At 39.1% G+C, this 16,517-nt stretch overlaps 3 protein-coding genes across 9 annotated transcripts in view; 2 read left to right on the top strand and 1 right to left on the bottom strand.

The window, feature by feature from the left end:
• RMND1 (required for meiotic nuclear division 1 homolog) overlaps positions 1-230 on the bottom strand; it is a 20,013-nt gene extending 19,783 nt beyond the window's left edge. Inside the window, exon 1 of the mRNA XM_042883839.1 lies at positions 144-230. The gene's annotated coding sequence lies outside the window, so the exon portion shown is untranslated. The remainder of the gene's footprint in view (positions 1-143) is intronic.
• ARMT1 (acidic residue methyltransferase 1) lies at positions 88-9,264 on the top strand. Of its 2 annotated transcripts, XM_042883889.1 has the most exons (6): positions 88-171; positions 1,039-1,144; positions 1,470-1,711; positions 3,451-3,616; positions 4,558-4,859; positions 8,880-9,264. In XM_042883889.1, exons 1-6 carry the CDS (start codon positions 122-124, stop codon positions 8,911-8,913), a joined length of 900 nt encoding a protein of 299 aa, XP_042739823.1. In that variant the 5' UTR covers positions 88-121; the 3' UTR covers positions 8,914-9,264. The 2 variants fall into 2 exon arrangements, with proteins under 2 accessions (XP_042739823.1, XP_042739817.1); XM_042883883.1 differs by lacking the exon at positions 8,880-9,264 and having other exon boundaries at positions 4,558-6,490.
• Positions 9,265-9,354: 90 nt separating this feature from the next.
• The window catches only part of CCDC170 (coiled-coil domain containing 170), a 44,983-nt gene continuing 37,820 nt past the window's right edge, over positions 9,355-16,517 (top strand). For 2 of the 6 annotated variants that reach the window (XM_042883782.1, XM_042883826.1), the window contains exon 1: positions 9,355-10,614. In XM_042883782.1, the coding sequence (XP_042739716.1) occupies positions 10,567-10,614 (48 nt within the window). In that variant the 5' untranslated portion in view covers positions 9,355-10,566. Of the gene's footprint in view, positions 10,615-11,052; positions 11,184-16,059; positions 16,134-16,517 lie in introns of those variants that run through there. The other 4 variants (XM_042883789.1, XM_042883816.1, XM_042883807.1 and 1 more) reach the window with 4 other exon arrangements.

Genomic DNA, 16,517 nt, shown 5'->3' with positions numbered 1-16,517 from the left:
CCGCCAGGGCGCGCGCGGCCCGCCAGGCCCCGCCCGTCGCCGCGCCGCGCCGCGCGCCGGGTGCGGTCGCCGCTCCAATAACGTCCGGCCGCCGCGCCAGACTTCCGGGGGGCGGGGCAAGATGGCGGCAGTAACGGCCTTACCGGTCTCCCTCTCGGCCAGGTTTAAGGGGTCCGTCGGGGCCCGGCGCGCTCGTTACCGGCTGCGGGGTGAGGGGCAGGAGGGAGCCGAGGGCCCGGCCGCAGCTCCCTGTTCGCCCTGAGGCTGTCTGCGGGCGCCGGGCCCTCCGCCGAGACCCGCGGCCTAGCGGCTGGTGCCGGGCGGGGGAGGAGCTGGGGGCCGGCGCTCGGCCCCTCTGCGGGAGAGCGGAGGCGGTGCCGTGGCCGGGCCCGTTTCGGGCGGCGCCGGGAGGTGGCGCTGTGGGTGCGGGGCTGGGGCTGTCTGAAAGCGGGCGGTGCCTCTCCGCCCCCGCTGTGGCTGCGGGTGCTTGGGGCCGTCGGTCAGCATCTGGGGGAGCGAGGGTGGTGCGGGGCGGGGCGTGTGCTTCCTGCGGCCTTTGGCGGGCATTGCTCCGTTATCGGTCTCTGCGCTCAGGGCTCCGGTGCACGCAGTGGAAAAGCTTTAAAAATCATTCTCCAGCATGGGTTACATACAGCTCGTTGTGGGATTGTGCATGTCTTGTCTACCTTCTTCTCCCCCCACCTCCCCCCCCTCACCCCCCCAAAAAAAACCCACAAAACAACAACCGTAACCGTTAATTGCTCAATTTCTATATAAATTATGTATATATATGCAATCATTTAATTTCACGTGTAATAGTAAATAATTCTTATATATTGGAAAGAGAGCAGCTCTAACAACCCTCTGCTAAATCATGTCCCTGAGCACCACATCCAGATGGTTTTTAAGGATTTTTTTTTTTCTCATTGCTGTCAACCGTTTTATGTGTGCAGAAACTGACTTTTAAGACTATGCTATTTAAAAAATAGTAGATATTTCATCACTTCATTAATAAAATTTTGATACTTTCCGTTTTAGATCCTTTGCATACTTTACAGTTAAAGACCGACTACCCCAGATCCTCACAAAAGCTATTGACACTCTGCATCGACACAAAAATGAGTTCTTTGAAGAACATGGTGAGGTAAAAATAAGGTTTCTGCTTGCCTGGGATTTTGCTTTTCCCTAACTATTAGAGATCCCTTCTGTGCCTTTGTGTTTTCTGTTCCCCTTTGTTAACCATAAGGTCCAATCTAAAAAGAAGTCCAATGTGTGATTCATTTTGGGATGTTATGCATAAAATGAATGTCGTTCACCCAAATGTGTTTGGATGAATCAAGCTCTGAGTTGTTCTGGGACTTGTGCATGGCAGCTAAGACTTACCACTTACTGATTTCCTGAAAGATTGCACTATGTTGCTATAGGAATAAATGTTCAGAATAGGAACTTTTGTTCTTTGCTTTTTTCAGAAGGGTGTTGAAGCAGAGAAGAGAGCTATATCCTTCCTTTCCAAATTACGGAACGAACTGCAAACAGACAAACCTGTGACTCCCCTAGAAGATGAGCTGCCTGATGCTGCCCTGTGGAACCAATACCTAGACTACCAACGTAATCTATTAAATGGAAACGGAGAACCAAGTTGGTTTCAGTCCCCTTGGTTGTTTGTAGAGTGTTACATGTATCGAAGAATTCATGCAGCATTAGCACAGAAGTAAGTATTTAGTTTGGTGTCTTCCTCTGTGTATGGGAACTGCTGAATCACGGCCTGAACCTCTGATTGATCACCTGAGGCGAGCACTGAGTCAGCCACAGGAGCACAGCTGAAGGCAATTCACCTGTGCTGCTGGAAGGGGTGGAGCCTGGCTCCACCTCTTCTAGACCTATTTAAGAGCTGGCTACCAGCGGGGAAGGATCTCTTCTGGAGATCCACTCTGCTGGGGTTTTGTAAGTGAACCCAGGCTACAGGTAAGCTTTCTATCTATTCTCTTGTAGTTATTATAATCTGCTTAGTCAAACTCTCTTGTTTATTTCGTAGTTATAACATCTTAATATTCACTGATTATATACTCTGCAAGATGGTATTGTTTCCCATTTTTATTTTGGGAGAAAGAAAGACTATAGGAAGTAAGATGAATCAGAATTTTAAGCGTTTACTGCATTAATTTCCCATTGTCTCACACCTCATTTAAAATCAATGTTTTCTACTTTTGTTCAGTAGATTTTGAAGGTAGTATTTTTTATTATGCCTCAGTTTCTGTCTTAGTCTCTATGAAGTCTCTCAAGTTTGACTGTTTAGCTTGACCTTGCAGACTACTGTATAGTGAGATCTTAGAAGTTATTTAGTATTTCTAAAAGTCTGGAATTGTGTTTTGAGGTATATGTGAACCTACCAATCTGTTGGGCATTCGAACTTGCTTTGCTACTGCTAGAAATCTGAAGTTCTTACTGCAGAACACCCAGCTTCAATAACCCATGTTGTTCATTCTGCACCATCATCTTAGTTTCAGTTGTGTTTGCAGCCCACATGCTGCATCAACTTAAGGAGCTGATCCTGGTTAACTTGGTAGGAGTTTGTTGTGCTGGTGCTATGGAGAGGTGCCAATACAATGTAAAGGGATAGGAATTAACTGGTTTAAGCTCAAAAGCTTTATGTGCTGTGGAATTGTCCTTAGCATTGTAGAAAGAGATAGAAACACTGTAATGGATTTCTTTGTTTCTGCTGGTATATTGCACGATTTGAAATCTTGTAGCAAAAAAAATCTTCTGGATTGCTCTTAAAACAAACAAACATTTTTCCTTAGTAAGCTTTACGTTTCTTGATCTTATTATTTGTCTGCTCTTAAGTATGTGGTTCAGTCATTTGTCAGAAAGTATAACTGCAGATATGGTTCTTACTGTAGGTTGATAATTCTAATATATTGCAGGAGTTGAATTATTTTGTCAACTTGATCATATTAATTTTTGGAAGTCTTAGTTAAAAGCTTCCGTAAGAATTACTAACCGCTGTAAGAGACTTTGGTATGGGAGATACACTTCAGTAGGCAAAAATCCAATTAAAAATGGGCCCACAATTCACTGTGCATGTGAATTCGCTGTGCTTTTTCCCTTATATTGTATAGTTTTATTCATCTGTGTATGAAAAATGGAGCTCATAATTGTTACAGTATGTGCAGTTGTGATAGAACACTTGTTCATTTTCAGAGTATGTTGCTAATAATTTCAAGATGTCCTGTGTGCTATTTGTTCCAGTAAGATATCAAGTAAGTTATCAAGTTTTTATTGAGATATGCAGGAATCCAGGATGATGAGTTGAAACTGGGAAAATCTAGCAGGAGTCCTTAATGTGGGTTAAAAAAGCTGAGCTCTGACCTTTCCTTCTCAAATGTTTCAAGTTCTAACATAGAAAATGTGGAAAGTATGTTAATACATTCATTCTCTTCTTATTTTTAGCCCCCCTATTGGCAGCTTTGATGTATTTAAGGAAGGAAAGGCTCAAAATTTCTTTGAATCCCAAGAGGCTATTATTGCTTTATGCACTTACTTCCAGGAACTTCTTAAAAACATCAAGGATTTAGATGAAAAGCAACTTCAGGGGGAACTTTTTAAACTACTGCAGGTAAACTTGTACTTCTCGGTAACAAATGAAAGCTTGAGGTTAGAAAGAATCTGAGTTTGTATGGAAATAAAAATACAGCTCTTATGTTTGTAAATATGTGATGAAATCCTTACATATGTACTGTATTGCTACTTTGGAAATGTTTATGTTTGGGTTACCTGTATTAAGTTTGGTGTTTTCCTTATACCACTGATGTTCACTGTGTATTTGAATACTTAGCTTGTTCTCCCTCAAAAAAATAATAAAAAGAAAATCTCTAAAACATTTGAATCAATTTCCAGATGGCCCTTTTGTTTTTTAACCATAAAATTTTAAAGCAATTCATTTTGCCATCACTTGAAAAATCTTTAGATGTACGTGGGCCAGAAGTGCTTTAAAACCTTATAACTCTTCTTGGCAAATAATGCATTTGGATAGGGTACAAAATATCATAGGATTATAAGTTATATTGTTGGCAACAATGCACATGAACTATTTGATCAGCCTTTGTAAGAAGTTCGTTAGAGTGTACTTGAAGTATTCATGGAAAAAAATATTCTAAATTCTGCTTCTTACTCAACTTCATCAAATTAACATGCTTTTATTACTCCTTTTTTTGTCTTCCCTCTGGTTTCTGGAATTACAGTGTAGAAAATATACATTACAAGTTTTTTGGTGTATTTCTGTCAATCTGAAATGTCAACTAACATGCTGATACACGTTTCTGATGCCTGCAAAAATGCAGAGCACTGTTTAGTTTCTTCCAAGAATTTTTTTTCAGTATTGAGATTATTGTACCGGAAGTTGAATTTTATTTAAACTTGGAAGAAAATGTGGATTTAGAGCCTTTATGTCCCTAAAATAGAAGCAAAATCTTCAGGTGTATGTGATATTTGAAATGTAACTATAATGAGACTTACCAACTGTGATTTTTGTGTCTTCTTTCCTCCCCCTCTTTCTAGGTGTCACTGTGGGGCAATAAGTGTGACCTTTCTTTTTCAGCCGGTGAGAAAAGCTCTCAGAAATCTAGTCCTTTACAATGCCTGGAAGACATGGTACCTTACATCATAGTGAATGATATGGAAAAACTTTGGTCACTACTTAGAAATGCCAAAAAAAGGAATACAGATAAGTGTACTGTTAGAGTTGACATAATCTTGGATAATGCTGGATTTGAGCTTGTAAGTGATCTTGTGTTGACTGACTTCTTGTTGTCATCAAAGCTGGCCGATGAAGTCCATTTCCATGGAAAAAGTATTCCATGGTACGTGTCAGATACAACAAAGAATGATTTTAACTGGACTATTAAACAGCTCCAGTCAGCTAATCATATGTGGATGTCTAGATGTGGGATAAACTGGGAGGGCAACTTGAAAAAGGGCATTTGGGTTTACCAAGATCACATGTTTTGGACTTTGCCACATATCTATTCCAGCATGGCCGAGGTTGCTCCTGATTTGTATGCTGATCTACAGAAGTCAAATTTGCTTCTTTTTAAAGGTGATCTAAACTACAGAAAATTAACAGGTGATAGAAAATGGGAGTATACTGTGCCATTTCATCAGGCCTTGAACAAGTTTCATCCTGCACCTCTCTGTAGTTTAAGAACGCTAAAATCGGACACTCAGGTTGGCCTGAAGCCTGGGCAGGGTGAACAAATCCAGGCTTCTGAACCAGAATGGATGATAAGTGGCAAATATGGGGTAGTTCAGTTTGATGCTACTCCCTGATTCCAGTTAAACGGTTCCTAAAACTCTTAACAGCCAGATGTAGAAGAGTTGTGGCTGTTTTTTTTTTCTGTTTGGCTTAAGCAATTTTTTTTGTTTGTTTGTTTGCCCTTTTTTCCAAATGATTTGTTGTTCCTTAAGACTTTGATGTTCCATAAAAATTTCTGAGCTGGCTTTGTATACATAAATTGCTCTGCATTTCAATATATACTTTTTTCTAACGTAAGTGGCTGATGTCTAACATGAATATGGCTATTATTTTTTTTCCCCTCATCTGTGGGTGTGAGAGTTTATGCCCAAGAAGTGAAAAATCTACTTCAGAAACCATTTTCTCAATCACATCTAAGCATGTATTTACTTACTTCAGGATAATTTGTTCTCTATGTGCCACGCATTGCATGGAAGTTAATATTTTAGCAAGTACATAAATAAATTCTTTTGAATGTGGTCATTGCAGGGTCATATTTTAAAACAATTTGGAAGAGTTTACTTGTACCTAGACTTCATCACATAATTACTTTTTACGTGTTGCTTGTGTCAATGGACAAATCATGTTCAGAGTTTTTAAATAGTTATCTTTATTTGAATATAGTTAGCAGTATGTTAAGATAAATGTTTTTAGTAAATATTGATTTAGAATTTGAGAACTAATTTTTTTTATTTTAAAATATGGATGAATGTTGCTATTTATTTTGTTGGTAAGAGGAATGTTATCCTATCTGGTAAGAAAAACAGTAGGAAAAAGGACAATTTCATTTTAAGAGGGCGGAAGGTATTATTTATTTAAGGGTCTCTACCAAAAACAAGAAGAAAAACAAAAACGACAACAACAAAAAACAACAAACACAAGCTTGAATTGAAGGTGGCCTTTACATTAGTGACTGTGGTTGAAGCATTTTTTCCTCTTTCAACTTTTATATATTTTAGAAGGATACCACAATTTATATTGGGGAAATGCAGCCCCAGTTGCACTGAGAAATACAGTGTATGTTAGAGATATATATACCATAAGGTTGCTGCTTATTGGAGTTACATCCCTGTTGCTTCTCCTACTCCAGTGTCAGGATACCTCACACTGAAATTGGGTGGGAATTCAGTAATCTTTTTGTGATTCCACAGATTCTTCCCCCAGAATGTAAAGAAAGGAGAAGGACTTCAGTAACTTCTTTTAAAAAAAAAAAAAAAAAAAAAAATGGATTCTTTCAAGTTTTAAAGCACTGCTGGAATTAGGGCTTTTTATAGAAGAGCTGCAGGTTTGTTGGGAAATGGTGGTAAAAGTCTGTCTTTCTGTCTGTGATGTTGTCCAGGGCTTCTAACAGCAGAACTTGCCCCTGTAACCAAGGACATTGTTATTGAAAGGAGGAGTGGATGATAGGTAGAGAATCTTCCCCTTCTGTTTTATAGATACAGTGAAATATTACACAATGAATCAGAGAACACCAAAGAGTCCTTATTTTACTACACTTGGAATGCTTTGGAAAGAGAATTAGAATGACTCTGGTGCAAGTTGGATTAAAAGAAATTTCTTCACTCATGGTTAAACTAAGACAGGAGTAAACTTTAGGTCTAAAGAATTGGAAGGGGAAGATGGAATATTTTGTAGCTCCTTTGGGCTCTGAGATAAAACTGGAATCCCCTTCTGCTAAGTGAAATCGCTGGCAAAGTATGCCTCATTTATCATTCTAAAATGGACAGCATCAGTTGCTGCTACAAGAGACTGTGTTCATATATTAAAGGTCTATATAGTAGTTGAATGTGCTCCAGTTAATCATGACTTTAATTATTTGTTTGTGGTTTTCTTTCTTCTGACATCTGAAAATATAGTAAAATATATTAAAGTTGCAAGGTCAAATATTCAAAAATTAAGATGCTTGGAATTTCTTGAGGCAATGTGATATTGGAGGCAGGGCTCTAGTTTTGAGAGGTGGGCTTAGTGCTGTCCGTCTGCCTTGTACCACTGGCTCAGTACTCTTAAAAGATAGTTTGGTTAGATTGCAGTTGGACTGGATGATCTTTAACATCTTTTCCAACCTGAGCAATTCTATGATTCTATAATCATAAGTCACTTGATTAGAATGTGTAAGTTAGAAATCCAGTTAAGAGAGCTGAAGGTCAAATAGCTCATCTTTGTCTGGAGGGAGCTCAAGGAGGCTCCAGCTTTGGTGCTTTGATAAAATACATAAACGTCATGATGAATTTGAGCACTGGAGCTTCAGTTTCTCATCTTTGAGAATGCTGTTATTTCAAATACTTCAAATTATTTCAAATGCACTTTGAAGCATCAGCTTTGGGTCAAGAGCACATACAAATTTGATGTTGTAGAATATGTGCAATAAAAACAAAATAATTAATGAAAGAACCTGATTTGTTTGTGTACAGTTTATTTGTATGGTGCTAGCTTCATCTGCTGAAGAGGTTGAAAAGTGTGTAATGAAGAAAAAAGGGTTGTTTCACTGTTAAGGCATTCCTTTGCTTAAGAGGCGAATCTATTCCCAGTCTTTGCAGATGCTGAGAAACTTGTTTGCGTTTTTATCTGGCTATTAATCTGTCTCTGTGTTCCCAAGTTGCTTTCTGGCTCTCTATTTCTGGAAACTCAATGCAATAAGTATTCTGAAGTTGTGATAAACAGCCCTACAAATTCTAAACCACTTAGGAAATGCATCAGTGGTTGCACAGTAGTACTGAGTTTTCTTGTTGGAGGCCGTTCTGTTGATGTTTGTGGGGAAGCAGGATTTCCTGAGTATTGTAGGACATGTAGTTCTTAGATTAGCACTTGAAATGTAATGTAAGGCATGATACCACTCTGAGAGGGGAAAAAAAAAAAAGAAAAAAGTTGTTCTCCAATTCATAAACTGAGCATATATTTAGGCCCTCATAAAGAGAAGTCTGGAAATTTACATGTGACAATTATACGAAGAATGCATAGCCATATCTTCCAAATAGCTTGACTTCCTATAGCTGTAACTGCAAAGTACCATTTATAGACAATTTAGTATGCATCATACCTTTCTGGTTGGCTGTATTGTTGTAAAATTTGCATTGCTGGTAAGGAAAATAAGTGATACTGAAATGCTAGTGTTGTATTCTCCTGTGCCATAATACAGTGTTATTCTGGTGAGGCACTGTTCTCTCTGCTGAGCTAGTTACAGTTCAATTGAAAATACTGTATCTACTTAGGAAGTCCAGTTACAGATATTCAGTGTTTACTTGTGTTAATGCAGCTTTGTGAAAGGGCAGCATGCAACTACAGCATTTAAGTGGAATTTACTGTTATTAGTATACAGCATTATATTAAAGCAATGGCTTATGCTGTAATACTGCATAGTTATTTTCTTGAGTCTTCAAGAAAGTTGCTTCTGTACATCAGTCATAACTGATTGCCCAAAATGCTTCTACAGCATAACTCAGGAGCTACTGATTTGTATAACAAATTCTTGAGGGTTTTTTCCCATATGCCACTTGATTACTTACATCAAGTAAAAATCAGGGCATTTTCAGTGATTCTAAGGACCACAGACCAGTGTCTTTTGACTCTGTTTTTTGTTCTACCTTTTCAGCAACTGCATTTGTAAATCAGTTCTTGAGAGATAAGGATGACTTCCATCTGTGATGAAACAGTAGAAAAATAGTGTCACAGGCACAAAGAAAACTAGTATATGAAACTAAGGACTTTACGCTTCATTAGGTAAGATATCTACAATAATTCTGTATGCATTTGAAGCTGTAAGATGAGGCTTTGTAAAATAGATGCAGAAAATAAGTTGACTGTGTGACTGGAAACTGTTTTAAGAAACAAATTCTGTAACTGTGTCGCAAATGTCAAACTTCATACTGTTTTAATGGCTGGAAAACCAACTTGAAATAATTCAGGTCTGAGTTCCTGGTATTTTTCCTCTGAAATGGATTTTATATAATGCCAATAAAGCTTATTTATCCACTGAAGTTTTGAAAGAAATAGATAAGAGTTCCTTATTTTTTTCCTTAATACTGCCATGTCTCAATAAAAGTTTTACCTTGTTACAATGCCAATATTGTTGTTTGTTTCAAAACTTTGAGAATCTGTTGAAATAAATGTGACAATTTCTTCCTAAGGTTAGTGCAGCTGGTGGAGTTTACCAGTGTCGTTTCCTAAACTGATAGGTGCTCCTTATGTTTTCAGCAAAAAATGAAAGTATTTCAGTGTTTCAATCCATGCAACTACAATGTTTGAAAAATTTTGTTTTATATGAGCTACTGATGTTCTGAAAATCTTAATTGTTGCTGTTGAAGTAGTTGCTTTAAAATTCATAGTGTATTTCAATTCATGGTTGAACTACCTAATCTTTGTTTGACATGAAGTATATTTATCCCCAGTCTTCTGTCAGCGTATGAAAAATATTCACTCTATTGCACAGAAATTACCATCATTATGTGGTTATTTTACTCTAAAAAATTACATTGTATATAACATAACAATCCTGAGGTGCAATTTTTTTATAGAATTGCTCATTTTTAATTCAATATTTTGTTTGCTCAGAAGCCTTGTCTATCCAAACTTACAGATCAAAAGTATAGAATGATTTTGTTTTAAGGCTGAAATAACTTATGACTAAAGAGTTTTGAAAGAAACTGAAAATGTATTGTTTGAAATGGTTTTTTTTTATTTCTATACAGTATGGCAGCCAGCACAGTAGGTGAGTCTTTCCTATACTGTGGACACCTTTTGTTGGTAGTGGTGGTTTGGTTGTTTTTTTTTTTTTTTTTGTCTGAAGAACAGGTCCAAGAACAGGTTTTCAAACCGTTCTTAAATTTAATAAATTTTACTGTAGCTGATTCAGATGCATTTCTATTTCTATTACCCCTGGAAATAGAAGAGGTACACTATTTCATAAATCAGCAAAGGCTAATTAATTTAAATTCTGGCTCAGTTTCACAGTTGTGAATTCTGCAAATAAATTCTAAGGAGGTGTTTGATATATACTTCCTGTACCTGTTTGGCTTATTTGTCTTTTTCTCCCTCACTTCTATGAAATAACTGTCATATTATGATTGTATAAAATAAATGTATTCAGTATTTCTATGCTGCTTTTATCAATTTCCTGTAAACTTCTTTCAAACTTCCTATGAAGACATTGTTATGCTTGCACAATTTTTTTCATCTTTTTCAGGATTCTACCTGTTTCTTTTAAGTCTTTAATGAAGTCAAGTATTTGGAGCTAAAGAGGAGACTAATGTAAGATATACAGACGTGTATTAAGGGGTTTAATGACCCCTCACAATGTCTTCTCCAGTTCATCTGAAGTTTCACATGGGGTGAGAGCATGGAGTTGAACTCAGTATTTCACAAAAAAAACCAAGCAACCCGAACACCTGCTATTTTGTTTAGGCAGAGGAAGAGCTAGACTTTATAAGGCTAGTAGATCCCAGAGTTTGTCTGCTATCAGATTTCCAATAGTACCTGGTACCAGACATAACTTACACAAACACAAACATTCGTAATCCTATTAGTATTCTCTCTTCTAGTTTTCTTGGTGATATAATTGCATTAATATCTTTTCTACCTTGAAGTCTGTAAATGCATCAAGAAGCTGCCTCCAGGGAGTCTCTCCTTTTAATTGAAGTCATAGTTTCTAGGATTTGATCTCTATATCAAATCATCTGCTGCTAGTCGTAAGCTAGACTTTGGTGTCAACAACAAAAGAGAAATGAGAACAAGTTCTGTCTTGATTTTTTTTTTTTTTTTTTTTAAAGGAGATATGTTGAAGATAAGGCACTCAGAAGAAAATTTCTGTGCTGCAGGATGTGATTTTTGGTGATGGGTAGTGGATAGCACAGGTTGGAGTTGGACACATTGAGTATCTGGAGCTGATACCTTTGTGAAGGCAAGCATAAGTCTTGGCTTATCATCCCCCTCTGACTTTCATGCCCAGTGTTTGTAAAAGTTGTTCTTGTGGATGCCCCATCCCTGGAGGCATTGAAGGCCAGGCTGGATGTGTCTCTGGGCAGCCTGGTCTGGTGATTGGCAAACCTGCATGTAGCAGGGGGGTTGAAACTCGATGATCATTGTGGTCCTTTTCAACTCAGGCCGTTCTGTGATTCTAAGAAAAATGTGTTCTCAGTTATTTTAGCCAAATTTGAAGACAGATCCTGGAGATTAAATCTACTCTTTCTTCTGAAGAAAGAGATTTCATTTTTTCTTTTAATGTTGCTAATGTAAGAGTCTCTTTTACCTCAGCTCTATTTGCTTTTGCATGAATGCCTGAAATGCATATATGTATTCACCATATCATTTGGAATTGATATGCATAAAGAAACCAAATACTTCACCTTCTGAGTATGTTACTGATGTAAATGGCTTGAGGTTAGTAGGTTTTCTTTGTGTAGTGTCCATCAATCAAGGGCTATCATTTTCAAGATTAATATTTTGATTCAGCCTTTTAATCAATTTTTATAATGTATTTTTATATGCCAATATCTGAGGATAGCAGAACTAATGAAACAACATTTTCTGCTTAAAGATTAGAGTGACTTTATTAAGTACATGAACTCAAGATTTTGCATAACTATTTTCTCAGGGTGATGAATCCTGTTCATGTATCTTCTGTAATAGAACGTGAAGCATTTCATTCAATGTAAATGATTCCCTGAAATTATTTTAAACTAAACATTCAGAACTAGTCTTTCTTAAGTTTTTATGTTCCCTCTGTAAAGAGAAACATTGAGTCCTTTTTGAGAGCTCTACCTGTAGAATTTAGCAAATAAGCTTTAAAATATTTTAAGATTTATGATGCTCTAATAAGATACTTTTTCTTCATGAAATGTCTTGAAGGTATTGCACTCCCTCAAATTATCACAGTCTTTTCAGTGGTGTATGAAATTTCTGCTTTTCCTCATCTTTATTCTTTCCCCTTTTGTTATTCTCACTATAGTTTCGTGTGTGTATATATATACTTGTATATAAGTGTATATACTTTTTTCCAGATAATTTTGTAGCATATAATATATGCTATCTCTACATCACTAAGGGTGTAGAAGTAGCTGAAGTTTGTCTCTTGAACCAGCTGTGGCACTGCAGGATTAGTGATGGGGGAAGAAATGCACTCAAGCACGTAAGAAAGTTGGGGGAAAGTTTCATAGTGGTTTAGCCACACATCTGTACAATGCTCTGGTAGTGGGACAGATTGGGCCGTAGTCAAATACTGAACAAGAAATCTTTGTCCACATATATGGAAGGTTTATGCTGGCTTTTATGTGAGACTACCTGTATGAATTCAGCCTGTCAAAAATATCTGCACTTCAAGCAATGCCACATTTTAAAATATGTTGAGTATCTACGTTGGCACTGCTGTGTGTGGATGGGAAGAATTCTGTTATTGGCAGAAAGAGTGACATAGCGTCAGGGGCACAGACAGGAGGAGGAAAAAAAATAGAGCAGACTTGTATGTTTAGGTAACAGCAAACTGTCCTTAACACAGTTTTCCTTTATGTTGAGCCTACAGCTTGAGAGTAGCGTACATGCGCATGTCTCTAAATAATGAATTGGTCATTTACAGCTCTCTTCTAAAAATGAATGAATAATAATACCAGCCCTAGCTTTTCAGTTTTCTTCTCTAGAAGAAGAAACTGAAAGAAAGTTGTCATACATCTTGAGTTCAGTGTGAGTCCAGAAATCTGCTGAGATTGCCCTATTCCTTGGAGGCATTGTGGCAGGCCCAATTAAGTAGCTCACAAAATCTCCACAGTAAGGGATATGCAGCAGCAATACACATATCTGGAGGTTTTTTCTTTTTTTCATGCTAGTTCCTCTGCTCCCATGTTTATCTACTTGATTTGGAAGGCAGGTGAGGAGGAGGGCCTCCCTTGTCAGCTTCAGATCTTTTTGCTGTAATGAAGGCAGCCTGCTCTCCCCATGCTGTGTGGAGTGCTCGTCTCACAATTCTGGAGAAGAGACTGACTGTGCCTGAGCCAAAAGCATGGTGCTGGTCAAACATCATTTACTCTTCACCTTCAGTTCTGAAGTTCAGTTCAGTTTGCAAATCAGAGAGAAACCTCTTGTGTTTTCCACCTCCTGCTGGTGGGCTCAGCTGCCTCTGCTACAGTTTTGGGCTCTGTTTTCCATCACCTGTGTGGCATATGACTCAGGGCTCCTGCCTGGCAGAAAAGGCTCTGGGTGTGCTGATTAGCAGCTGGCTGAATGTGAGCCCACAGTGTGCCCACATAGGTGAGTCAGCAGCAGCCTGTCTTGACTCAGAAAGCGTGGCCAGCAGGACTGGGAAAGCGATTGTCCCCTTGCAAGTGGCACTGGTAAAATCATACCTTGAGTACTGTGTTGTTTTGGGTTCCTCATTACAAGGACATTGGGTCACTTGAGTGTGTACAGAGAAGAGCAACAGAACTGGTGAGAGGATTAAAAAACAAGGCATCTGAGTGTGGCTGAGGGATCTGAGGCTGCTTAGTTTGAAGGAGGTTAGGGGGCATCTCACTGCTCTACCTGAAAAGAAGCTGTAGTGAGGTGAGTATCTTTCAGTTGACGAGTGATAGCATGAGAGGAAACAGCCTCAAGTTGTACCAGGTGAAGTTTGGATTAGATATCAGGAAGAATTTCTTCATACACATGTTGGTTAGGCATTGGTACGGGCTGCCCAAGGAGGTGGTGGAGTCCTCATCCTGGAGGTATTAAGAGATGATGTGTGGGCATGACATTGAGGGACATAGCTCAGTGCTGGGACTCAAGTTGATGGTTGAACTTGACAATTTTGAAGGCCTTTTTCAGTCTAAATGAATCTATGATTTGATGAAAATGGATTTGTGGCACCATAGTTTGACGTCGTGTTTTAAAGGGAAAAACAAGAAGATTGTGGCTGTAATGGGGAAGGTGCGTGCATGTTGACCTTACTCTTCAGACCCAATATTAGTGTTATTGAATGTGTGTATTCAGTACTACCCCACAACAAGTGGAAACTAGCTCCAGAAGAGGGTTGAGCCATAATTTAAAGAAAATATTGATTCAGTATGCATGTCTCAATATCCAACTAGATGACAGCGGTATTTCTATGTTTTCTAATGCTGTGGTGGGTGGGTGAGGGCTCGCATCCCGCCGGCTCCTGCCAATTCCGACTTCTACCCGGAGGAACAGCAATGAGAGCTGGAGGGAAAAGCGCGGAGCCGCCCCGGTCCCGCTGCCCGCCCGCGTTGCCGTGGGAACGGAGTCGCCGCGGCGGCCGCCATGAGCGCTTCCAGAGCCGGGTCCCGCGCAGCCTCGGCCGCCCCTCGGCTCGTTCAGGTATCGGCCGCGGGGCGGCGGCGTCTGCCGGAGTGGGGAGGGCTGCGAGCAGCGGCCCCTCTGGGGTAATGCGAGGCGCGGCTCTGCTCGGGCGGTTTTGGCCGAACGCCTTTCTTGTGTCCGGTAAATGCGTTGGCTGTTTCTATGGAGAGGCGCTCTCCATAGCCGTAAGGCCGGTTGTGAACCGCTCCTACGGGTTATCTCTTCAATTATAAATTTATTTCGTCTCGTTCTTTTCTTTTAAACAGTTTCTGCAGCTGCAGGGCTTTACGTGTTGGTGGGCACGTGCTTCGATCCCACCTCCAGCCGATCGTTAGAGCTTATCTTTCCAAATTCAAGGACGAAAGTTTTCCTTGTTAAGTGCTGCAAAGGGAGGGTCTGTCACGGAGCAGGAATTCACGGTTATCTGGGAATTATTTCTCTGTGTTTCTTAATCCTTTGAAGTTGGTTAGCTGGCTTTGATGTAGGTTTAAAGGAAACGCTCCAGGATATGGCTTGGAAAGATCCAGCTCATTCCTACTGAGGATACAGCAGGAAACTTGCAGCAGTTTCTTATTCTGAAGGGACAGCTGTCAGTGCACAGACAGCTCAGTATATCCGAAAAGCTGAATGGCACTCGTGTGGTTGTACCACGTTGTTCTGAGGCACGGGATCAATACACACAACCTCTGTTATGTAAGGTTGACCGCTGTTCTCTTCAGTAGGATTGCTTTGACCTGATTGCTGAGTTTTTGTTAATGCTGCTTAATTTCAGAATTGGCAGTAACTCCATCATGCATCCTGCTGAACTGAAGTCAGGCAGGCTGTGAAGGTAGTAATGCCTATGAACATAGTAAATAGTTGGTGCTCAGAAGTGTGTTGGTAACTATGTATTTATTAATTGTAGGACACAAACAGCAAGTACAACTGCAGCCCTCATCCATCTTGACTGTGTTTTTGTATGCACATCTAAATGTATCTCATCTCATGTTTGGCTTCTTCTGAATGCTGTAAAACACAATAGGTATCAAGAGAGAACTGCAAGGGTCACATTTGCCCATGGTCTGTTTTTAAACATTTTCTTAGCAAATCTTTTACAAAAGTCATTTGCCTTTATTCAACATTGGTGAAGTAAAAGCAGTAGAACAAGCAATCTATGGAAACCACTGGATAAGCGCTTAGTTTTGTTATACATTATTCTCCCCCTCTGTGTGTGTGTGTTTTTTTTTGTTTGTTTGCATTAGCAATTACCATTTTTACTATTCTGAGATGAAATACATCACCTTCTCCTCATTATTTGCTTTGGGAAAGCAGTGACATGAAGTGTCAGGAGAGAAAATTTGTTAATTTAGCTATGCTGCCAAATGGCAAAGTAAAAAAAAAAAATCTTAACATTAAGTAATATTTACATCAATTGATTTATCTCTCTCTGCCTTGAGGTGACTGCTCTCTCCTGTCATAACTTGTGTTTTTGTTTTTTTTTTTTTTTAACTTAGATGCAAAGTCACCTCACTCCAACACAGAAGAAAATGAAAGACAGAAATGCTTTAACTGCTGCTGGTAGTAGAGGGTAAGGCTGCAATGTTCGTCGTCATGCAGCTTTCATTTGAGCCCATTAATCAAACCTCCTCAGTGGAGAAATAACCCTGGACAGTGATTTTTATCTTTCAGTAATACCTTTTTAATGATTACTGCAAAGGGAGGATAGGGCTAGGCAGTACCCTTCTGAAAGGAATTTAGAAAATCTCTTTGGTGATTTGTTTGGGCTGTTCAGGACAGTTTAGTTTTGCATAGTAATTCAAGTTGACTTTTACACTTGACTTACTTTAAAATTCTTTTAAATCCTTCTTGGATTATGTGACTTCTTGAATATGCGTCTTTACATCTTTAACATGCTAATTATCTTAAAGATAATTGTGTGACAAATGTGGGATTTGGAAATTTCAGCTCTAAT

Source organism: Lagopus leucura, unplaced genomic scaffold (assembly GCF_019238085.1).
Source record: "Lagopus leucura isolate 7727_CA_CO unplaced genomic scaffold, USGS_WTPT01 Super-Scaffold_73, whole genome shotgun sequence".
Lineage (NCBI taxonomy): Eukaryota > Metazoa > Chordata > Aves > Galliformes > Phasianidae > Lagopus > Lagopus leucura.
This window is presented reverse-complemented; position numbering and strand designations above follow the sequence as displayed.